This window comes from Lepus europaeus, chromosome 10 (assembly GCF_033115175.1).
Source record: "Lepus europaeus isolate LE1 chromosome 10, mLepTim1.pri, whole genome shotgun sequence".
Lineage (NCBI taxonomy): Eukaryota > Metazoa > Chordata > Mammalia > Lagomorpha > Leporidae > Lepus > Lepus europaeus.
Genome location: NC_084836.1, coordinates 14,797,542 through 14,822,708, shown reverse-complemented (window position 1 = coordinate 14,822,708; position 25,167 = coordinate 14,797,542). Strand labels below are relative to the sequence as shown.

General features: G+C 42.4%; 1 protein-coding gene across 2 annotated transcripts in view; it reads left to right on the top strand.

Annotated features, from left to right (window-relative positions):
• Positions 1-25,167, top strand: part of POLR3B (RNA polymerase III subunit B) — a 116,729-nt gene that overhangs the window by 23,126 nt on the left and 68,436 nt on the right. For both annotated transcript variants that reach the window (XM_062202976.1, XM_062202977.1), the window contains exons 10-13: positions 6,341-6,463; positions 12,645-12,764; positions 16,070-16,204; positions 24,846-25,007. In XM_062202976.1, the coding sequence (XP_062058960.1) occupies positions 6,341-6,463; positions 12,645-12,764; positions 16,070-16,204; positions 24,846-25,007 (540 nt within the window). The remainder of the gene's footprint in view (positions 1-6,340; positions 6,464-12,644; positions 12,765-16,069; positions 16,205-24,845; positions 25,008-25,167) is intronic.

Here is a 25,167-nt window from a genome sequence, read left to right as displayed (position 1 = left end):
AGTATTCTTTTCTTCTTTCTGTCTTTAAAAGTTACACTTTGTGGATATCCAAGGAGAAGACTTCCTGTCACTTTTGAAGAACACCTATTTTTATTTTTGTTCACTGGTACTGCTGATTGCCACACTGTGTGTGACCTTTTACCAACACACATTCTCTATTATTTTTTCATAAGCTTATTTTACAGCACTTACTTTTGGCTTGTTAGCTAGCAGGAATGACTTCAGATATCTGGAGTAAAAAGAGTTCCATATAAAGCTAATTTTCAGATGTCTGAATTATGTCTGTAAAGCAGAATGGTTGGGCATTTTGCTGTCGTTTCCATGGCAATATGTCATTTATTTGTAGCTGTCGCTACCAAAGGCTAAATAGTCATAAAGTCAGTTCGGTGTTGGGAGCAGGAGCACTTTCGATGATAGCTTGACTGAGTGATGGCCCCGTGTTTGTGAGTGGGGCAGTGTAGGAAGAGTTTTGTCCTTTGGCACGAAAGCTTTGGCAGTAAGCGTGCTTATGCACATATGGTGTCATTTACAATGTGCTTGGCATATATTGCTTTCATTGCTCAGATATATTTGGAGAGCTTGAGCAGTCTGTTTAGATTCATGTTGCACCATTCAAGAATTTTATGCAATTATAAAATTACCACTTAGATTACAACTTGAAGTGGCTGTCTGTATGGCAAATGAAGAATTTTTACTTTCATTATTTTTAAACACCAAAGGTGGCAATCAAGTTTATAGTCTTTTTCACTTGCAGTTTACTGAAGTAAAAATTATCAAGGTCATCTAGGTGGCCCTCAGTTCACATGACTTCGATGGTGATGGGGGCTTGTCCAGAAAGCTGCTGCCCCTTCACCTCTGGGACTCTGTCTCAGTCCCTTTTCTGCTGTGTCGTTCCACATGCGTGTTGTCTGTCCCATAGCTCTCTTGTAGCGTTTGGGCTTTCTTCTCAGAAGTGACGTACATTGGTTAAACGTTTTTTATAAAAGATTTCAGAAGAACATGATGGCTTCCACTGCAAATTAGTTATCTTTGTATTGTTTCTCCTACATTTTGGTTCTGTTGAAACCCTTGTATCATTATATAGAGAGATTGACAAGTAAAAATTATCTTATACTCCAGTTAGCTTTTCACAGAGAAAAATTCTGTTCTGATATTTGACTGGCTACTTGCAGAACACACAGAAAAGTATACAGCATACAGGGCACTTCAAGAAGTTTGTGGAAAATGGAAATGAAAGACAAGTTTATTTTGGTGGAACAATGCTTTTGCAGTCCACGCATAGCTTTTCATAATGCACATTTGCCTTGTGCTTGTTGCAGCACCGTTATGTGCCATCACTACCTGAGTAGATGCAACACAGTGTGCTTGAGCTAAGAATAACCTGGTTTTTGTTCATTCATTTAAAAAGTAAAACTGATCAGCTTTTAGGGTTGCTATCCTTTGATCCAATATAGACTAAGTGTGTTAATGATTAGTAGTATTGCTTTAAAAACTATTTACTTACTTTCGCTTATTGGAAAGGCATAGAGAGAGGTGGGGAGAAACAGAGATCCTCTGTCTACTAGTTCACTTCCCAAATGTCTGCAAGAGCCAGGATTGGGCCAGGCTGAAGCCAGGAGCCTAGAACTCAATCCAGTTCACCACACAGGTTGCAAGTACCTAAGTACTTGAACCATCACCTGCTGCCTCCAAGGGTGTGCATTAGTAAGAAACTGGATTGGAATTGGGGTCGAGACTTGAACCCAGGCTCTCCAGTATTGGATGTGGGTGTCCCCAAAGGCATCTTAACCATGGCACCAAGTGCCTGCACTGCAATTATCCTTTTAAATAAATGTATCATGTCAAATTAGAAGTAAAAAGGCCACAAAAATTAAAAGTAAAAAAAAAAAGGGGGTGGTGGTGGAGGTTTTGTGTCCTGAAAATTTCTTTGTGAAACAAAAGCATATTGAACAAAACTAGCTATGCACTTACAAATTTTTTAAGTTGAAATTATCTAATTCCAAAAGTTGGTATATTAGTTACCTGTGCTGTGTGACAAATTATAGCACAGTTTCTACTGGTCATGAATTTGGGTGTTCTGTCTCAGGGTCTTCTGTACAACAAGATGTCAGCCAAGGTGGCAGTCATCTGAAGGCTGACCTGGCAGCTGGGGGTCTCTTCCATAATGACCCACATCATGGCAGTTGGCAGAAACTTGCAGGTCTGCTTTTTCTTGCAACAGGTTTTTACCTGAACACAGGTGTCATGAAAACCACTGCTAAATCAGAGACAAAATGGGAAAGGAAACGACAAGATCCTAGGAATATCACCATTGTTGGTCACATAGCTGGGCAGATCTGCCACTGCTGGCCATCTGATGTACAAATGTGATGAGATTGAAAAAAGAACCATTGAAACAAGTGAGAAGGAGGCTGGTGAAACGGGAAGGGCTTTTCTTGGATAAACCAGAGCTGAGCGTGAGCATGTGATCACCGGTGACAGCTAAGACCGGCAGGCACTATGTGACTGTCCTCGATGCTCCAGGACACAGCAGCTTCCTTTAAAAGATGCAGGCACATCACAGGCTGACTGTGCTGCTCTGTTGTTGCTGTAGGAGATGGGAGTTTGCACCTGGTATCTCCAAAAATGGGCAGACCTTAAGCATGCCCTTCCGGCTTACACACAGGGTATGTGTTTAAAAAAAAAAAAAAATGGTTTCTAGGGACTGGCCTTGTGGCATTGAGGGTAAAACCACTTCCTGTGCTGCCTGCATCCTATATGAGTGACAGTTTGTGTCCTAGCTGCTCCACTTCAGATCCAGCTCCCTACTAATGCCCTGGGAAAACAATGGAAGATGGCCCAAGTGTTTGGGTCCCTGCCACCCACGTGGGAGTCCCAGATGAAGCTCCTGGCTCCTAGCTTCAGCCTGGTCCAGCGCTGGCCATTGCAGCCATCTGGGGGAGTGAACCAGTGGATGGAAGTTCTCTCTCTCCCTCTCTCTGTAACTCTGGCTTTCAAATAAATAGATCTTTAAAAAATGAAAGGAGGGACCAGCACTTTGGCACAACAGTTTAAGTTGCAGCACGTAGCGCTTGGATCCCGTATGGATGCCAGTTTCAGTTCTAGCTGTTCCACTTCTGCTGATCCAGCTCCCTGCTAATGCACCTGGGAAAGCAGTGGAAGATGGCCCAAGGCCCTGGGCCCCTGCACCCACATGGGAGGCCAGAGGAAGCTCCTAGCACCTGGCTTCAGCCTGGCATGACCCTGGCCATTGTGGCCACTGGGGGAGTGAACCAGCAGATCTAAGATCTCTCTCTGCCTCTGCCTCTCCTGCTCTAACTCTTTCAAATAAATAAATAAATTTTTTTTTTAAAAGCAAACAAACATAAAAACCTAATTCCACTGAGCTACCCTACAGCCAGAAGAGATACGAGGAAATTTTTAAGGAAGTCTCCACTCAAGTTAAGAAAATCGCTGCAGCCCTGACACAGTAGCACTTGCGCCAGTTTCCAGTTGCTAGAGCGAAGTGCTAACATGCCTTGGTTCAGGAAAGAGAAAGTCACCCATAAGGGTGGCAGTGGCAGTGGGAACACATTTCATCAAACCCAGCACTCCATCCTCCCACCGCTGGTCCAGTTGACAGCCCTCCGTCTGCCCCTCCAGGATGTCCACAGAATTGGTGGTGTTGATGTTCATCCTGTAGGCCAAGTGGAAATGGGTGTTCTCAAAATTGGTGTGGTGGTCACTTTACTCCATTGACATCACAGCCCAAGACTCTGAGGCTTTAAAATCAAGAACATGTCTGTCAGTGATGTTTGTTATGGCAACACTGCTGATGACAGCAAAAATGACTCAGCAGTAGGAGCAGTTGGCCGGCTTTCCTGCTCAGGTGATGATCCTAGCCTTCCAGGCCAAATCCATGCTGGCTGTGTCCTTGTACTGGATTGTCACACAGCTCACACTGCTTGCAAGTTTGCTAGGCTGAAGGACAAGATTGACTGCCATTCTGGTAAGAAGCTCGAAGATGGATTCTTGAACTCTGATCATGCTGCAGTCAGTAGGGTTCCAGGCAAGCCCATGTGTTGATGCGGGCTCTCACTCTCCTCTGAGTTGATTTGCTGTTTGTGATGTGAGGTAGTCTTTGTGGGCGTCATCAGAGCAGTGGACCAGAAGGCTGCTGGAGGTGGCAGTGTCACCAAGTCTTTCCCTAATCTCTGCCACTCCTTTCTCAATCAGTGGTGAAAGAACTGATTGTCTCAATGATGATTTAAGTTTAACAGTGAAAGCCCAGCTCATGAACCGGAGCATTGCAAAACCTTCAGAAGAAAAGGAGGACATTTTGTAGACCATTTGCTTCTCTCTCTCTCTCTCTCTCTCTCTCTCTCTCTCTCGTGTGTGTGTGAGAGAAAGAGAGAGAGAATGTAGCAGTTTTCAGTTACTAGTTCTTAAAATCAGTACTTTTTAATTGAAACAACTTGACCAAAGATCTGTCAAAGAATTTTGAGACCCATTAAAATAAAATTTAATAAAAAAAATTAAAAGAGAAAGCCTCGGGTCCTCTTTGGCTGTTAAGAATAAGAAGCCATAGTGCCCCACCACTGGACCGTTGTCCTGGAAAATGTGTGAGTGTCTTCAGACTTGGCAGCTGACCTCTCCCAGAACAAGCACTGTGACAGAGGAAGCAAGGTGGATGCTACAGTGCCTTTTATGACCAAGCCTCCAATATGTATGTTTCTGCTTTTTTCCTAGGAAGTGGATCTTTAAGTTTAGCCTACACTTAGGTGGACAGGAATTTGCCTCCCCCTCTCAAAGGGAGTGTCAAAGGATTTGTGAACATTTTAAAAATACCACAGGAGATGACATTGTAGTGCAGCAGGTTAAGCTGCTGCCTGCAACACCAGCGTCCCGTATGGGCTCCGGGTCAAGTACCAGCTGCTCCTTTTCCCATCCAGCTCCCTGCTAATGTGCCTAGGAAAGCAGTGGAGGAAGGCCCAAGTGCCTGGGCCGCTGCACCCACATAGAAGACTTAGATGAAGCCCTCAGCTTTGGCCTGGCCCACCTCTGGCTGTTGCAGCCATTTGGAGAGTGAACCAGCAAACAAGATCGATCAGTGTGTGTGTTGCTGTGCCTTGCAAATAAATAAGTCTTTTAGAAAATAAAGAAAAACCACCACAATTGACTAAGGGATGTAGCATCTATTTTGCATCCCCCAAACCTTCAAAACTTGTCAGTAAGTTTACATCTGATCCTAAAGTATCCAAATAGAGTTTATAGAATATACGGTGCTGTAGTTCAGAGGTGTAATCATAGGATTTTGAGCTGGAAGGAACCGGGTTGTGCCATCTCATGGCACAAATGCTGTAGAAGAGGTTACGAAACAGCAGCAGTAGCAAATGTTGGTGTCTGTTGTAGGCATTGCATTAGGATGAGCACCTCAGATCTGTCTGCTGTTAGAGCTGCCCTTGATGTTCTGCCCTGGGACTTGGGATTCCATATTCCTTTTCTCTTGGTGTGTGGAGGAGAGCTGAGAACCGGAACATCCAAGCATACCTGGTCAGTTAGCTGGTTCTGTCTTCTCTGCACAGCTGTGGGAAGAATTCTAGTGCGAACATTAACTTTCCAGCCGGCTTTGAGAAGCAGAATATTCCTCTGCCAGTTAAGGTTTGGTGAGATGATGCTGTATTTCTCCAAAGAGCAGAATTCTAGGCAAACGTGGGAAGGAGTGAGCTTTTGGACCATATGGGAATCTACAGAGACCTGTGCAGCCACTGCCACCTTGAAACACTTAGAGAGCTTCTAAAACCTGTTAAGTGTGTGCTTAGTTTTTAAAAATCTTTTAAAACCTGCATAAAATATGACTTGTGAGAAGTCATAGAATAGAGCAGTAAAGTAAAAGATCTTTTAGGAAAAATTCTTTTAGCCTAAATACAAATGACTTGACAGTTCTCAAAAGAAAATGAATCTTGTGACAAAACTAATCGGGGTTCTGCTTCTTTTCAGCAATGCGTGGTTTTTGATTCACTGATACTTGTACTCTTTTTCTTTCCAGTTTGTCCATAGCCTCAGATGTACTTCCTGGCTTCCATTTTTCACAATGAAACTCTGAGACTCTTTAAAAATTTGAGAAGATAGTACACACACACACACAGTGCTTAAGAATGTCTCTTGCTGATCAAAATTTCTGTTTCAGGTTCTCCTGCAGCTTGGGGAGATGCTGCCAATGCCAGATGGCACCATTTCTGAGAGAAGAGCTAGCTTTTGCTTAGAAGTAATACCCACAAACAATGCCAAATTAGCATAAGCAAATGTCACTGAGTTAACACAAAGCCAACACTCTTTCTATCTTTTCTTTTCTTCCTAGGCCATGGGTGTTGAAAGTGACCAGGAAATTGTGCAGATGATTGGGACAGAGGAGCACGTGATGGCTGCATTTGGGCCCAGTTTGGAAGAGTGCCAGAAAGCTCAGATTTTCACACAGATGCAGGTGTGTCTTTTCATACTGTCCTTTGCTATGAAATGGAACCAGAGATTTAATGCTCATTGATAAGACATCAGATGCAGTGGCCTTTAGGGTTATTGATCTAGGAAGAGTGTGGGGGAGATGGGAGAAGTAGTAGAGAAGTTTCAGGATTGAAGGAAGGGGTTTGCCTGTACAAATGATCAGCTTATGGCGTCTTAGATGTGGGATAATAACAAAGAGCTTGATGTCCTAATATACCAGCAAATATTTCTCCCTTATTAAAATCACTCAGATTTAGGAACTTCATGCATTTCTCCTTACTAGCCTTTTTAATTCCCTGCTTTGATGGGCTTTAGCTATGCAGTGTGCTCCTGATTGCTTTTCCTGAATGCCCACTGGTCTTCACTGGTCCTTGGAGCTGCCCCTTTTACCACTGCAGTCTGTTCATTGATCTGTTCAGGCATTCTGGGTTGTATCCTGGGGATTTTAGGCACAAGACTGAAAGATGGGGCTGGCGCCGTGGCTCAACAGGCTAATCCTCCGCCTTGTGGCGCCAGCACACCAGGTTCTAGTCCCGGTCAGGGCGCCGGATTCTGTCCTGGTTGCCCCTCTTCCAGGCCAGCTCTCTGCTATGGCCAGGGAGTGCAGTGGAGGATGACCCAAGTCCTTGGGCCCTGCACCCCATGGGAGACCAGGATAAGCACCTGGCTCCTGCCTTTGGATCAGCGCGGTGCGCTGGCCGCGGCTGCCATTGGAGGGTGAACCAATGGCAAAGGAAGACCTTTCTCTCTGTCTCTCTCCTCTCTCACTGTCCACTCTGCCTGTCAAAAAAAAAAAAAAAAAAAAAAAAAGAATATTCAAGACTGAAAGATGAAGATAGGGGAGCACTATGTATGTTAAATGTAACACAGATAATTATACTTCCTCTCCCAGATGAGAGGGAGCTCTAGCAGCCATACTTGGGATTTTTAGTCTCCTGTTTGTAAGGTACTTTGCTGAGTATAAATCAGTAGTAACATTCCTCATGGCCATCCTGGGAGGTAGGAATTCACTACAACAAAACCACAGTAAACAATTTGAACTTAGCCGTGATACATTCTCTGTTCTTTCAAGATAAAAGTTCTAGACTACTTTCTCCTTGTCACCCAGTGTGCTTGTAGAGATAGCATGTCCCACTGGGTCTGTTTGTGTCTGTTCCGAAATCAAATCAGTCTTGATATCTTTATAGACTAAGCGAAATATTTAGGAAAGTTAAATCTGCTATGTAGGTATGTATAGTTATGAAACAAAGCAGAAGGAATTATTCCCATTCCTGCCGTTCTCTTTCTGTATGGTTAATTAATAGTCAACTCAAATCACTGGACAGGCCGCACCAGGAAAAGTTGCTTGGATTTGGAAGATTCTATTTTTGTCCTTTATTCAAAGTAAAATCCTTGGGGCCTGCACTGTGGTGCAGCGGGTTAACGCCCTGGCCTGAAGCTCCGGCATCCCATATGGGTGCCAGTTCTTGTCCCGGCTGCTTCTCTTCCGATCCAGCTCTCTGCTATGGCCTGGGATAGCAGTAAAGATGGCCCAAGTGCTTGGGCCCCTGCACCCACGTGGGGGACCTGGAAGAAGCTCCTGGCTCCTGGCTTACATTGCGGCCATCTGGGGAGTGAACCAGCGAATGGAAGACCTCTCTCTCTGTCTCTGTAACTCTGTCTTTCAAATAAATAAATCTTTAAAAAAAAAAAAAAACACAAAGTAAAAATCCTTGATAGCATGAATCTTTGAAACAACTGAAGGGATACTATTCCAAGTCCCAAGAACATGAAGAAAAAGCAATAAGAAATGTCCAGGAATATAAATATATAATCTACCCTATGAACAGGAGTGATTGGTTCAGGTTCAGTTTAGGGAGACACAAAGCTGGGTAGTGCCCTGCAGGGCACTCTACCTTAGTGATATCCCAGTGACTTCAAGGAGGCCCAGTGTGCATTTTATTGCAAACATCATCATTGATCAAATAACCCTAGCATTGCAAAACTGTTTGAGCAGGGGCTAAACAGTCAATTGGAAAACCATTCACTTGTTTCTATTAAAAAAGTAGTGATAGAAAATTTCATCTGACTGAGTTATATAAGACCAGTGAAAAGATTGAAGGACTATGTAATTATTTGATGTAAGAAAAGACAAGTGTTCCTTTTCCCTGAACATAACTCTGAAAGGGTCTGCACTCTGGATCAAGGTGTAGATTAGTTATTTGCAACTAACAAAGGAGTACAGAGATACGAGTAATCCAAAATGGCTGACAGATTGAACCTGTATTATCAGTTACAAAAACATGAATGATCTATGGTTTTCTGAATGGAAACATAGTGGATGTGCTTTACTTTATTTATGTATTAGAACCCTTGACAATGTGGTGATTTACTGGACTCTTTAAAACCTGTGGATTTTTTGTCTTGTTTTGTTTTTTATGTTTTCCTTTTTAGTCCCTCCAGCATTTCTTCTGTTTATGAAACCTTTGCTCTGTATTGGTCTTGTAGGTTTTATGTCACCCTTGCTTAAGGCTCTGGTACATGGAGAAGTTATTTATTACTAATACTTTTGCCAGGGGAGTGGAGTAGGGTACACTGGGAGTGTTGATGGACAACTCCGGCTGTTGCACAAGCCTGGCACCATGAAGCTCTGGCAGTTCTTAGGTGGTCCAGGAAGAAGTGGCTTTCTGCTGTATCAAAAGGGCTCCGTGCTCCCCTGTGTTCCTGTTTCCTCTCAAAGAAATGAAGGCGCTTCAGCTTTTTTTTCCCAAGGGAACTAGCAGGCCAAAATTTTAGCAAGACAGCTCAGTTTAGGGAAAACCAAACTGCCCCGTCCCTTGATGCTTCTTGCCAACTGCTAACTTGTTTTTCTGAGTTACTTAGTTACTAGTTCCCTCCAGGTCACTCAGCCAGTGTTCCCAGGGTCGTTTTTTCATCTTGTGCTCTAATGCCTTGTAGCAGGAAGAGCCTAGATTTGATGTCCACATCTAGTCACAAGGGAAGGAGTTCCATTCAGTTCCAGGCCCTCTACTAGTGTCTGGGAGTCAAAAAGATGAGTTCCCAGTCTCAAAGTCTAGTAAGAGGAATATAAGTAAATGGATAATTACAATGTAGTGTGATGCGAACAAGAAGAAAATACCCCAGTTCTCTGTGCATAGGCACTAAAATTACAGAAAAGAGGAGTAGGCTAGGAGAAGCTTCAGAGGAAGTGATCACCCATCTGGATTTTGAAGCACAAAGAAGAAAGGAACCTAATTGGTGCAGGAATGCTATTGTTTCTCCTGATGAACTGAAAACCAGGGTTGTTGTTGTGTTTTTTTTTTAATATTTATTATTTTTTTGGCCGACACTGTGGCTCAATAGGCTAATCCTCCGCCTTGCGGCGCTGGCACACCGGGTTCTAGTCCCAGTCGGGGCACCAGATTCTGTCCCGGTTGCCCCTCTTCCAGTCCAGTTCTCTGCTATGCCCCGGGAAGGCAGTGGAGGATGGCCCAAGTCCTTGGGCCCTGCACCCGCAAGGGAGACCAGGAGGAAGCACCTGGCTCCTGGCTTTGGATCAGCACCATGCACCGGCTGCGGCGGCCATTGGAGGGTGAACCAACAGCAAACGGAAGACCTTTCTCTCTGTCTCTCTCTCTCTCACTGTCCACTCTGTCACAGGCAGAATAACAGTGAGGGAGAGGGAGATATCTTCCAACTGCAGGTTCACTCCCCAAATAGCTGTAACGGCCAGCCCAGTTTGATCCAGGTGGAAGCCAGGAACCTAGCACTCCATCCGGGTCTTCCATGTAGGTGATAGGGGCTCAAGCAACTGCTGCTTTCCAAGGAGTGTTAGCAGGGAAAGCAGGGAGCTGGATTGGAAGCAAAGCATCTGGGACTCCTGGGATGCTGGTGTCATAAGAGGTGGCTTAGCCTAGTGCGCCACAACACCAGCCCCCATCACCTTTTCTTAAAACACTTTTATCGTGAAAAGATTTCAACATGTACAGAGTATTTAGAATCGCATCAGGAACTCTCACGCACCTATCACTTGCCTTCAACAGTTATCAACTTTGGCAGAATGTTTCATCTAAATCTCCACTCACTTCTCACCCTGCTACTTAATTGTCTTTTAGTAATCCATTCTTTTATGTTTAGTAAAATTTACATACACTAAAGTGTTCAGATTTAACCTTTACAAGACTTAAAATATTTCCATTATCTCAAAAGTTCCCTTATACTAATTTCTAGTCAATATTTTCTTCTGTCCTTTTTTCTTCACTATTCTGCTTTTTTCACCATAGGTTAATTTTGTCTGTTTTGTAACTGGCAGTATAAACCCTTTTGTGTCGCTTCTTTTGCTCAGCATATATTCTGAGGTTTGTATGAGCTGTACCTTTTTATTTTATGTCATTTGTTCATGTAGTTCATTTCTTTTTATTGCACCATTGCATGAAAACGCCACAGTTCATCTGTTTTCCTATTTGGTAGCTTCCCCCCGCCATTGGACATTATGAATAAAGCTGCTGTAAACACATCGTTGTGTAGACATGTCTTCATTTCTCTTGGAATAGAGTTACTGGATCAGAGAGCAGTTGTGTATATACCTTTTATATACGACTTTTCCCAAAAATGAGGGTGCCATTTTGCATTCCCATCAGTGGTATGTGAGATTTCTGATCACTTTGTGTCCTCACCAATACTTGGTGTTGCCAGTCTTTTTAATCTCTTGTCAGATTTATGTATTACAGATATTGTCCCCTCATCCATTGCTTCCCTATTCATTTTTCTTAACTGTCTTTTAATTCTGAAAATAATCTAAATTTCAAGAGCTTTTTTTATTTATTTGTCTTTTATGGTTATTGTTTCTGGTGTCCTGTTTATATAAATCTTTATATAAACTTACTCATTTTTGTATGAGAAACCATTTTTTTGTGTTTTCTAGTAGAAGCTTTATAGCTTTAGTTTTTACATTCAGCTCTAAAATCTATCTTAAACTAATGTTTCCATTTGGTGTAGAGGTCAAGGTTAATTTTTTTTATTTGTGAGTATTTAATGTTTCAGTGCCATTTGTTGGAAAGATTCCCTTCTTCATTGAATTGCTGTGGCACTTTTGTCACAAATCAGTGGACCATGTAGTGTGAATGTGTTTTGGACTTTTTATTCTTTCCCATTGATCTGGTTGGCTTTCCTTCGGCCAGTGTCACACTGTTTTGATTACTGTAGCTTTATAGTTGAAATCAGGTAATGTAAATACTCCAACTTTTCTTTATCAGTATTGTTTCAGCTTTTCTGAGACCTTTACATTTCTATGTAAATTTTAGAATTAGTCTATTTCTGTTTTTTAAAAAGCCTGCTAAGCATATAATTAGTAATTATGAATTTATGGGTCAATTTGGAGAGAATTTAAACAATAGATCACTTTTAACACTATTGAGTTGTGCAATCCACAAAAATGTCTTAACTTTCAATTTATTTAGGTGTTTCTCCTCTCAGTGATGTTCTGTAGCTTTCAGCATAGAAGTACTATATCTTGTGATTTCTTTCTTTCTTTTTTTGTTTTTTTTTTGACAGGCAGAGTGGACAGTTAGAGAGAGAGACGGAGAGAAAGGTCTTCCTTTGCCATTGGTTCACCCTCCAGTGGCTGCCACTGCCGGCGCGCTGCAGCTGGCGCACCGCGCTGATCCAAAGGCAGGAGCCAGGTGCTTCTCCTGGTCTCCCATGGGGTGCAGGGCCCAAGCACTTGGGCCGTCCTCCACTGCCCTCCCAGGCCACAGCAGAGAGCTGGCCTGGAAGAGGGGCAACCGGGACAGAATCCGGCGCCCTGACCGGGACTAGAACCTGGTGTGCCGGCGCCACAGGCGGAGGATTAGCCTAGTGAGCCGCGGTGCCGGCCTTGTAATTTCTTTTCAAGAGGAAAAGAAGTACTACTACAAAATGTTTCCTGTGGTGCTCACTGGATAAAGGGTTGATGGCACGTGTTTTGCTTATCTGTATCTCCTACATTTCCTAAAATGATCCTGTATCAGCTTTCTAACACAAAGTTAAAAGTGTGTTATACTCTTTTGTCATTGGTTTATAAAAAATATTGATTTTTCTCTATAACCAAGGTTTTGATCTTTTTTGTTTATGGTGTGTGTTTGGTAGATGTTTTGTAAATTATTTCAGTGATGTCATTCAGTCGTTACTGTCATCTTTTCTCACAGGCATTGAAATATATAGGGAACAAAGTCAGAAGGCAGAGAATGTGGGGAGGTGGACCAAAGAAAACCAAAATAGAGGAAGCAAGAGAGCTCCTGGCTTCGACCATTCTGACCCACGTCCCAGTAAGTAGTGCTGTTGTAGATGTGGATGGGCATTTACCTTGCTTAAAGTGGAGTTCCTCAGGAGACGCTCCTGAAGAGGACTGTAGTGCCCACTGAAAACAATCTTCCATTATCAGCAGTGTATTGTGCTCAGAGAATGTTAGCTGTGCCAGCATCGTATGGTAATTTTCTCCTGGTTCTTTTACTCTTAAATTACTGTTATTTTATATTCATAGATAAGAATTAGTTCCATTACTGGATCTCATGGTTTGACAGAGATAGTATCTTACATACTTGTAAAATAAATTAAAACAAGCTTACATTGGTTTTCCCCTATACTTTTCAAAAACTATGTGAAAATAGAGATGAAGTGTAGAGTTTCCTTGGCATTATGTGCATTCCCATAATTGTGCAACCGTTACTATGATAGATGCTCATTTGATGAGTTAATCTCTTAGGCATTAAATTTGTTTTTTATTATTATTATTTTTGTTTTTGAGAGTCAGAGGGGCAGAGGAAGGAGGAAGAGATGGGTAGACAGAGAGTATACTCACATCTGCTAGCTCACTCCCCAAGTGCCTATGATGGCTGAGACTCTGGGCCTCCCATATGGGTGGCAGGGATGCAATTACTTGAGCCATCCCTGCTGCCTCAGAGGTTCTACACTGGCAGGAAGTTGGAGTCGGGAGTTGCAGCCAAGCATCAAACCTGGGTATATGCTCTGACATGGGATGTGGGCATCTTAACCAGTGTCTGAACTGCTAGCTAAACCCCCATCCCCTCGACATTGACTTTTAGAGTTCCCATTGTCCAGCTTCCTTCACTTACAGCCAAGATTCTGTGATCACAGACTCGGGATTTGCCTTGTTACTCAGCTGGTTAGTGGTCAGTAGGAGGATTAGCACCTATCTTCTGACCCTTGAACTTGTTCATATTATTTAGTTTTTTATCAACTTTTCATTAAATAGAGATCACCAGATCACCGTGTTGACATGTGGGGTGTTGGCAGGAGTCACTCCCTCTCCCTTCCTCCTCTTAATACGTATGCTACTCTTTCTGAGTAACAGAATTAACATTTGTTACACTCTCTTATTAACCAAATAATCTGACTTATTGTGAGTTACTAGGGATTCCATTCTTTAATGATAAAGGGTTGCTAGAAGAAAGTAGATATTCAATTTAATTTGCCACAGTAAGATCATAGATAGTGCACATTAGATGTACCTCAGTGGAGGGCTGTGCAACTTTTACATATCAACTGAGTGGACCTTCACTCTGGCATAGAAGATTGAGCCTCCACCTGCAGTGTTCGCATTCCATATGGGCTCCAGATTGAGTCCCAGCTGTTCCACTTGCAATCCAAGCTCCCTGTTAATGCACCTGGGAAACCATCGGAAGATGGCCCAAGTGGGCCCTACACCCGTATGAGAGACCCAGAGAAAGCTCCTAGCTTCTGGCTGCAGTCTGGCCCAGCCCTGGCCGTTGTGGCCAGTTGGGGAGTGAACTAGTAAAATGAAAGATCTCTCTCTCTCTTGTTCTATTTCTGCCTTTCACCTAAATAAATAAATCCAACTGAAATATAAGTTACTTAAAGCTGCTCAGGCCTAAGATTTTTTGCTTGGTGGTATTGCAATTGGTGTTATGGTTGTAAGATTTTTTTTTCTTGAAAACAAGACATTTTTCTTTTTTAGAGACCTTTCTTATTGATATAAGTGGTTTTTGAAGTGCAAGATGATAAAGTAGGTTTTGTGAATTTTTTTCATTTCCCACATTTCAGACACATTATTTTTTTTTAATTTTTATTTTTTATTTGACCGATAGAGTTAGTGAGATAGAGAGAGAAAAGCCTTCCTTCTCTTGGTTCACTTCCCAAATGGCCGCCACGGCCAGAACTGCACCGATCCAAAGCCAGGATCAGGTGCTTCTTCCTGGTCTCCCTGCAGGTGCAGGGGCCCAAGCACCTGGGCCATCCTCCACTGCCTTCCTGGGCCACAGCAGAGAGCTGGACTGGAAGAGGAGCAACCGGGACTAGAACCCGGAGCCCATATGGGATGCCGGTGCTGCAGGCGGAGGATTAACCAAGTGAGCTACGGTGCTGGCCCCCAGACACATTATTTTTTTAACATCTCCCAATAGAAGGGAATAAACTCATCTAGAGAAGAAAAAGATTTACTGTGAAGGAAATGAACTTTTGGAAACACATACAGAATTCTAACATTCTGTGTTATTTAGTGGAATTCCTTAACAGCAATTACATAATGTATAGAGGAAAATAATAAAAGGGTCTCATTAGGATTTTATAAATGATTAAGGGGAGTGAAAAGGAAAAAATCTTTTTGAAAATTTTTAATAGTATGGTATGTATCCTCTATGGAAAAGTTTAAAATGTTTCTTGAACTTGTCAGACACTTGGGCCACGTTCTCAGAATTCATCTTTTTAGTTATAGGGAAAGAATCTGCCAAAGGTTTTTGTCTCTCGGAATAAACCAGTGTGACTAATTTACCAGTTCTGATTCAAATTACTGATTGAGCTGGATTTATTCAATGGACTTGAGGCTTTGTCGTGGAGAGGATTGACAGGATGTTAGCAGCAGATTCATTCAGCAGTCCATTCAATAGGTACTTGTTGTGTGCCAGACACTGTTTACTACCCTGCCTGTTGTTGCTGGATAACAATCAACAAAATTGAAAGACTTAACTGTTCATTGTACTCCAAGGTTCTGTGGTTTGCGCTCTACCTAAGGTGGAAGAGGAAGTTCTCATTTTAGATCTCTTGGGAGGCTGCAAATAGGGAGCAGCTGAGGCTGGAGTCATCCGAAGTCTTCACTGGGCGGGAGTCCGGCATGTCTTGTCTCTGGCCCCTTTGTGCTTGTCCATGTAGCCTCTCTGTATAACGGAGTGTCCTGCACTCACAAGGTATCTCAGGACTCGAAGGAAGGAAGTGCAGACTACCAGCTTACTTATAGGGTAGGCCTGCAATTGACTTGGCTTCACTTCTGCTATCTTCTCATGGTCAGACTAATCCCGAGCCAGTCCCAAGGGGGCAGTGGACTCTTCCTGTGATGACCGGGTGGTGTGAAGGGTGATAGGACGGGGCGGAGTTGGTAGCAGTCATCTCTGAAGTACAGCCACCACAGGTACTGAGTGCAGAGATGCTAAGTCCCCTTCCAGCTCTCGGGAAGTTTTCAGGATAATTGTATTTCTTTGAATAGGGAGAGTCATAACAGTTCAGTAGTTTTTTAAATTTAAATGTTATACCATTGGTTCTTTTCTTGGGTGCTTTTAGTGTGTGCTGTTTCAACAAATGCCTTACTTTTGAATTACAGGTAAAGGAGTTCAATTTCCGAGCTAAATGTATCTATACCGCAGTGATGGTTCGAAGAGTCATTCTGGCACAAGGAGATAATAAAGTTGATGACAGAGACTATTATGGTAACAAGCGATTGGAATTGGCAGGACAGGTAATTTAACTATTTTGTATTGCAAATCTTATTCTTTTTAATAAAAGTTAACTGTATTCATTTTAGATAGGAAAAAGAGCTATTTAAATGGAATAGAGGTTACATACTTATATGTTGGAAGTATAAACATTTCACACATGACTTAAACTCTCTTCTGCTTAAGAATTTAAGTATGAAAATGCTGCAATCCTTTAAAAATGTTACTGGTGCTACTGTGTTATATCCTTTGTTTACCCTCATTCTCTGTACTGTAGAAGTATGAGTTTATAGCATTCATTCAGTTAACATATTTATTAAACACTTACTATGTTCTATATATACTCCTAGGTACTGGGTATATGAAGAGGAGTAACACAGAGGTCCCTTTTCTTTTAACTTTTATAGACTAGTGTGAGAGAGAGAATGAGAGAGACAATAAACAGTCCCCTTTCTTGGTGATGTGTTAAAAACAGATGAGTGAGGATGTGTTCATCTCATTTTGAGTCTTAGCTGATAGGTGATAGGTGTTGTCTTATTTTGAGAGTGTGTATCCCTTTCAGCTAGGTAGCATGTGACTAAAATTTTTTCATTTTTCAGTGTTTCAATCAGATATTGCCTTTAAGTCAAAGATCTAGAATAGAGACCTGCTTGTTGTTGATATGTGTTTTTTTTTCTTTGGTTCTAAAGCAATGGATGGTGTGGCTTTTTACTATTTTTATCCTGCATAGGATTTACTAAATTCTTAAGTCTAAAAATGTATGTCTTCCATTAAATTTGAGAAATTCTCAAGCTTTCTTAAAGTATATTCTTTTTTTTCTGTCTCACCTCCTCTCTGACTCAATTTATACTGTTAGACCTTTTAGTATTGAGGCCCTGTTAATGCTTTTTCACTTTTGTTCTCTTTTTACAATCGAATGATTTCTATTGGTTTATTTTCAGATTCACTTATTATTATGTCATATTGTTCTCTTTTTACAATCGAATGATTTCTATTGGTTTATTTTCAGATTCACTTATTATTATGTCATCTCTAACAAGTTGTTATATTTATCTAGTCAGTGTTTGAGTTCAGTTGTTATATTTTTTGGCTGTAAAAATTTCATTCGGACTTTTTTCATAGTTTCTGTTTTTTTTTTTTCTACTGAGCTTTCTTGTTTGTTCATGTTACAACCATGTTTTTATTTATATCCTTGAATTTTGATGGCTGCTTTAAAATCCTTTTCTACTATTTCCCTATTCTTCTCAAATATGATCATGTTTTTCTTATATCCAATAATCTTGGATTGTATCCTAACAGAGTATTGGGGTGTTGGTAGGGGAAGGCTGATAAGAAGTCCAGAGTTAACCTTTGAAAAAGTGATGTATGTTAAGCCAGGCCCTCACACATTCAAGCAGAATCAGGAAGACAAATCAGTCTCATGCAACCTAAGGAACTGCGGTCCAGCAAGGAGAGGCAGGAACAAGTTTAGGGCCTGGAGAAAGGAGGTGCGGGTGGCTGGAATGAGTGAGGTTTGAGGGTGGTGAGAGGTTACGTTGGAGACCAAGGCAGAGGCTGGATTGTCTGGAACTCTGTAGACCATGGAAAGGAATTTGGATTTAATTTTACATGCAGTGGAAAACCATTAGAGGTTTTAACCAAGGGAGTGATGTGATTGGATTTTTAGTGTAGAAAGATCTGATTTGAAGTCAGGCCAAGTGTGAACTGGCTGGGAGGCTGTAGCAGTGTTTCAGATGGGAGACGATGGTGGCTGGGATAATAGCAGATGTTTCACAGTTAAAATTCAAAAACTAGAATTAAGAAATCACAGCATTTTCAGTTTTGGAAAGCTATCAGGCCAGGACAGCTCTGTTTGGTTAATGGCTGCCACTTAGCAGGTGGATCATTGGCCAGCGTCGGATTGACGATGGCAAGGAATTTTAGGTGTCTCTACCACCCTGGGTCCCAAGTTTTACTGTTTTTAATTGGAAAAAATCATTGCTGCTAAAGGAGTCCATTTAAAAATAAATAAAAGTTGTTTAGAGGACTAGGAAAGGCGTAGGGAGGGGAGACAGGAGAGACTATCCTGTTGCTTAAAAAATTAGAATTAAAAAACGTTCCCATGTGCAAGACAGCATGGCTTTATAAACAATGTAAAGACATAAAAGGCATTGTGTTGGCAAAAATGTGTAGAAACAATAGCTGCTAATTTCACACCCCATGGGATGAGGGAGTATAAATGTGCCTCAGCTTTAGATAACAGAGTTGTCTCCACTGGCCAAGGGGGTTCACAGAGCTGTCCCTCAGTCTTACTGCCGCCAGGGGGTTGGCAGGCCAGCCGCCAGCAGAGGTGTTAGCAAAACCTACCGATTCCAAGCTTAATCTCTTCACCTACCTTTTCTTTTTCGGTAATGTGTTCATTATTTGCTGAGCATTACTCTATTCTTTGTCTGCAAATTTTTTGTTTCTAATGCAGCTTGCTTTGTATGGGTGAGATATGGAATGGCACCAAAATCCGGCACCCTGGAAAGCCAGGGATTTCCACCCTGTGACAAAAGAATGCCGTCTTGACTTCAGAGATTGGCTAATCCCAGCTGTTCTGATAATGTAATTAAGGCTGCCTAATGTCTTTAATTTTGCAACCAGTTTGTGTGAAAAGGAGAATTTGGCACTCTGAAGGCTTAAACACTAAATAGCAATCTCAAGACGCCTAATTAGAATTCTCTGACATTAAGCTAATTGGTGAAACTGTATTTCAGCAGCTTAACTTCTTTATTAATTTTTTCAGCATTTTCATTGAAAATCAATTGATGAGCTATCAGCATTCTTTCCTTCAATATGATTTGCTCTTTAGTGCTCCTGTCTCAGGCAAGCAGAAAGACCACATACTAGCAATAAAAGGTGTTGAATATTAACACCAGCTTTGCTTCCTTTTTTTATTATTTTTTCTTTTGACCTGAATAGTGTGGTTTATTTTGTGACTTGGCCTTGTGGTTTCTCACAGCTCTGCGAACTGGACAACACTTAATTCTCTTAAGTTGAAATTTTAAGAGTGGGGAAATTTACTAATGAGGCAGTATTTCTGTTGACTGTGCTCCTACGTTTTACTTGCTGAGTACCAAGGGCATTTCCTTGCGTTTGAATTGGGGCACTGGGGGAGGCTACAGTGCATTCAGCTGGGATTCCCCCCCCCCCAAAAAAAAAAAAACTTTGTCATAATTTGAGACAAAAGTGTCTGAGTGTAAGGGGCTAATTGCAAGAGAGCTGAGCTTTTGTGGTTTAGGTTGAGGGCATTTGATTCTGTTCAGGATGCTTATTCAAATTCCTTTTGCCAGTTTCCACAGGAAGTTGCTGCAATGGGCTTCTTCATCCCCTCTCACCCCTCTGCACCTGCTTCCATTCCCGTATTCTTTCTTTCCATGAGTGAAACTGCTGGGTCTGACTGTAAGAGAGGATTAAGCTCTCAGAGGAGGAAGTTTTCTTTTTAGAGCACTTCTGACATGGGATTCAAGTCCAAGATCCTGACTTTCCTATCTGCAAGTTGATTTCAGTGGAAAAGTGGAAGGACATGTCTAACTTAAGGGAGAGAAGCATGAAATCAATTCCCATTTGGGAAATGGTTTCTTTGTTAGCTTTGTTGGAGGAGGCTTGTCTGCTTTGAATATCCTTTTCTTTAGGAGTCAAAAAACTACCTGTTGGCTATGAACATTCAGGAATATAGTCAATGTGGAATTTGGAAGATCTTTAGCTTCAGAAGTTTTCACTGAGTCTAGGATTCCTCTTTAAGCAAATAATTAGAGTAACTATAATGCCCTCCCAATATTATTTTGTTTTGTAAATTAGCTTAGAACACAACTATATTGAGCATTTTTTTCCCTCTTTAAAGAAATAAAAATGCTTACAAGGGGAAAAAAAACTAAGACAATTAATTATTCCAGGGAATTAGTATCTGTAATATTTAATGTATTTGATTATTGAAGAAGTTTGTCTGCCTGCAATGTGTAGTTCCAGACTCCACCAGAAATCTGGGCAGTTTATTTACAGAATTTGGGGTTTTCTCCTGTGGTTCTTTCCTCTCTGGGAATTCTCCCTGTACCTCAGATCTTCTTCCTGTGGCTCTTCAGTCCAACAACACTGTGAGCCCGAGTTTTACCTTCAGTGTGACCTCTCCTTGGGGAGAGCCAGTGCCATTCACCTTCCAATTGTGTCTGCTTTTGGGTGCTAGATGCTGTAGCTCCTCCAGAGAATTTGTAAACATTCCATCCAGAGATTATAATTAGTATCTCAGGCATGGCCATCTGGTAGGTGCTACTTTGCCGACCTAGAAACAGAGCCATGCTAGTCTGTTTTGATGACCTCCTGTTCTTTCCCATTAGTTTGGCTTCTATGGTCATGCTGTTTAAAATACATCACTGTGCTTTAATAGCGCTTAATTTTATTACCTAATTTTGGACATAAAAATAAAAATATGCCTCATATGTGTTATAAAGGTTACAAATAAATTAAACACCCTCAAAACTACTACTCAACTGAAGAATTAGACTGCTACAAAAGCTTCTTATTTTCTCTTGTAATTTTCTTAATTTATTACATCTTCAAAATTAATATTTAAATTTTAAAGTTATAAAATCTTTTATTACAATATAAGTTTGGGTTATTGTTGAGCTTCATTAAGTAGATTCAAACATAAATTTTTTCAGTCAGCTTTTTTTTTTTTTATTTGACAGAGTTATGGACAGTAAGAGAGTGAGTGAGACAGAGAAAGGTCTTCCCTCTGTTGGTTCACTCCCCAAATGGCTGCTACAGCTGGCACTGCGCCGATCAGAAGCCAGGAGTCAGGTGTTTCCTCCTGGTCTCCCATGCAGGTGCAGGGGCCCAAGCACTTGAGCCATCCTCCACTGCCCTCCCGGGCCACAGCAGAGAGCTGGGCTGTAAGAGGAGCAACCGGTACTAGAACCCAGCACCCACATGGGATGCCAGTGCCGCAGGCAGAGGATTAACCAAGTGAGCCACGGCGCTGGCCCCCTAACAATTTTTTTTTTAAGATTTATTTATTTATTTGAAAGTCAGAGTTACAGGGACAGATGGAGAGACAGAGAGAGAGAGAGAGAGAGAGAGAGGGAGGGAGGGAGGGAGGGAGGGAGGGGTCTTCCATCCTCTGGTTCACTTCTTACTAGCCACAAGGGCCAGAGCTGGGCTGATCCAAATCCAGGAGCCAGGAGCTTATTCTGGGTCGCCTATGTGGGTGCAGGGACCCAAGGACTTGGGCCATCTTCAACTGCTTTCCCAGGTGCATTAGCAGGGAGCTAGATTGGAAGTGGAGCAGCCAGGACTCAAACTGGCACACATATGAGCTGCCAGTGCCACAGGAGAGGCTTACCTGTTATACCACAGTGCTGGCCCAAATAAACAATTTCATCAAAGCTTAAACATTTGAGGGCTTACATATGGATTAAGCCACCACCTACAATGCAGGCCTAGCTCTGGTCATTGGAACTCCATCTGGGTCTCCATATGAGTTCAGAGGTCCAAGTACTTAAGACATCGTCTGCTGCTTTCTGAGGCATATTAGTAGGGAGCTGGATCAGAAGTGGAGCAGTTAGGACTCAAACTAGTGCCCATATGGGATGCTGGCACCACAGGCAGTGGCTTTATAAAGAAGTAGAGTCAGAGAAAGAAAGAGAGAGGTCTTCCATCTACTGGTTCACTCCCCAGATGGCTGCAATGCCTGGATCTATGCTGATCCAAAGCCAGGAGCCAGGAGCTTCTTCTGGGTCTCCCATGCGGGTGCAGGGGTCTGAGGACTTGGGCCATCTTTTGCTGCTTTCCTAGGCCATAGCAGAGAGCTGGATCAAAAATGGAGCAGCCAAGACATGAACCAGTAACCATATGGGATGCTGGCACTGCAGGCCGGGGCTTTAACCTGCTGTACCACAGCACTGGCCCCTCAGCTTAAATTTTTAAAATTTCACTTAAATTTTAATTTTTTTTTTTTTTGAAAGGCAGAGTGGATAGTGAGAGAGACAGAGAGAAAGGTCTTCCTTTTTGCCGTTGGTTCACCCTCCAATGGCCGCTGCGGCCAGCGCATCATGCTGATCTGAAGCCAGGAGCCATGTGCTTCTCCTGGTCTCCCATGCGGGTGCAGGGTCCAAGGCCTTGGGCCATCCTCCACTGCCTTCCCGGGTCATAGCAGAGAGCTGGCCTGGAAGAGGGGCAACCAGGATAGAATCTGGCGCCCCAACCGGGACTAGAACCTGGTGTGCCGGCGCCGCAAGGCAGAGGATTAGCCTGTTAAGCCACGGTGCCGGCCTAAATTTCACTTAAATTTTAAATTTTTTATAATTTAAAAATTATTTTCATTTTTAAAATTTTTCAATATTTTAAAATTTCACTTATTTATTTTCATTTTATTCAAAAGACTGCTGGGGAGAAGAGAGAGTTAGAGAGAGATTGTCCATTCACTGGTTTCCTCCCCAAATGTTTAGAACAGCCAGGGCTAAGCCAGGCTGAAGCCAGGGGCCAGGAACTCCATCTAGGTCTCCCACATGGGTGGCAGGAACCCACAAACTTGAGCTGTCAACTGCTACTTCTCAAGGTGTATATCAGAGGGAAGCTGGATCAGAAGTGGAGCTGGGACTCGAAGTAGGCACTTTGGGGATGTGAACATCCCAAGGGATGTCTTAACTACTCCACCAAATACCTATCCAGTTTTTTTTTTTTTACCAAATACCTATCCAGTTTTTTTTTTTTAATTTATTTTATTTATTTGAAATACAGAGTTACAGAGAGAGGTAGAGACAGAGAGAGAGGTCTTCCATCTGCTGGTTCACTCCCCAGATGGCTGCAACCACTGGAGCTGTGCCCATCCAAAGCCAGGAGCCAGGAGCTTCCTCCAGGTCTCCCATATGGGTGCAGGGGCCCAAGCACTTGGACCATCCTCTACTGCTTTCCCAGGCCATAGCAGAGAGCTGGGTTCGAAAAGGAGCAGCCAGGACTAGAACCTGGCTCTTGGCTTCAGCCTGGCCCCGCCCTGGCTGTTGTAGCCATTTGGAGAATGAACCAGTGGATGAAAGTTCTCTCTCTCTCTCTCCCTGTCTTCCAAGTAAAATAAATAAATCTTTTTTTTTTTTTTTTTTTTTTGGACAGGCAGAGTGGACAGTGAGAGAGAGACAGAGAGAAAGGTCTTCCTTTTTTTGCCGTTGGTTCACCCTCCAATGGCTGCCGCGGTAGGTGCACTGCGGCCGGCGTACCGCGCTGATCCGATGGCAGGAGCCAGGTGCTTCTCCTGGTCTCCCATGGGGTGCAGGGCCCAAGCACTTGGGCCATCCTCCACTACACTCCTGGGCCACAGCAGAGAGCTGGCCTGGAAGAGGGGCAACCGGGACAGGATCGGTGCCCCGACCAGGACTAGAACCCAGTGTGCCGGCGCCGCAAGGCGGAGGATTAGCCTAGTGAGCCGCGGTGCCGGCCAAAATAAATAAATCTTTAAAAATAATAAATTTAGTCATGATTTTGTGATCATTTTTTGTTCATTTTCAGGGCTTTACTGTTCTATTTTAGTATGCCACAGTTTGTCTAACTAAATGTTATTGATATGGTTTCCAGTTTTCAGCTGTTAAAAATGTTACTACAGATATCTTGTACATGTGTCCTGGTAAATTAATGGAAGTTTCTGTAGAGTGCTGATGCTTAAAGTACCCGCTTCCACCAGCAGCTCTGGCACCTCCTAGGAGCTTGTTGGAAATGCAGGCTCTTTGGGGCCAGCACTGTGGCATATGGGTAAAGCCACCGCCTGCAGTGCCGGCATCCCATTTGGGTGCTGGTTTGAGTCTGGTTGTTCCTCTTCTGATCCAACTCCCTGCTAAGGCCTGGAAAGCAGTAGAAGATGGCCCAAGTCCTTGGGCCCCTGCACCCATGTGGGAGACCCAGAAGAAGCTCCAGGCTCCTCGCTTCAGATTGGTGCAGCTGTGCCCATTGTGGCCATTTGGGGAGTGAACCAACAGATGGAAGACCTCTCTCTCTACCTCTGCCTCTCTGTACCTCTGCCTTTCAAATAAAATAAATAAATCTTAAAAAAAAAAAAATGCAGATTATTGGGGTTCTACCCTCTATCTCCTGAATCAGAAACTGTAAGGGTGAGACCAACAGAATGTGTTCAAGCAGTGATTTCCACTGCTGTAGGGGTACATCTACTAGAGGACCTGTTGGAGCATGAGGGATAGGTAGATGATGGCAAACTGTTTTCTAAGTGGTTGCACAAATTTACATTTTTACCAATGATGAGAGGGAAGTTCAAATGTCACTATGTCTTTGGTGTTGTCAGACATCTTAATGTTTATTTCTTCCTTCTACCGTTTTTGGGTTTTGATTTCTTTGTTTGTAAAATTAAACATTAGGTCTCTCATCAGTGAAATCCAAAAGTCAGAATAACTGGTGTAATTAAATGTCTTCGAATGCCAGCATATGTCATTGTCTTTGCTGTCGTTCCTAATACCTAGTGTGGTGTTAAGCACATAGAAAATTATGTACATATCTGTCAGATTGAATTTTAAATATATATAGATTGTTAGTTTTATACAATTTTTTGTGTTTTTTTTAACAGTGCCTAAATCATGACCTATGGTTTATTAAATAGCTTATTAATGCATTTTGAAAGATCACCATGTAATCTTTTTCTTTTTCCAGCTTTTATCTCTTCTTTTTGAAGATTTGTTCAAGAAGTTTAATTCTGAAATGAAGAAGATTGCAGACCAGGTGATTCCTAAGCAGCGAGCAGCGCAGTTTGATGTTGTGAAGCACATGCGCCAAGACCAGATCACCAATGGCATGGTGAATGCCATTTCCACTGTGAGTCACGATTCTGTGAAAATCTCTGTAGTAGAACAGAAACAGAGTATCTTGAGAATCCAGGAGCTATATACACACACGTATTTAAAGGAATGTTCACAAATTACACGTTTTCTGTTTTGAAAGGTACTCTGAAGTCTAAATGCTACTAGTGAGAATT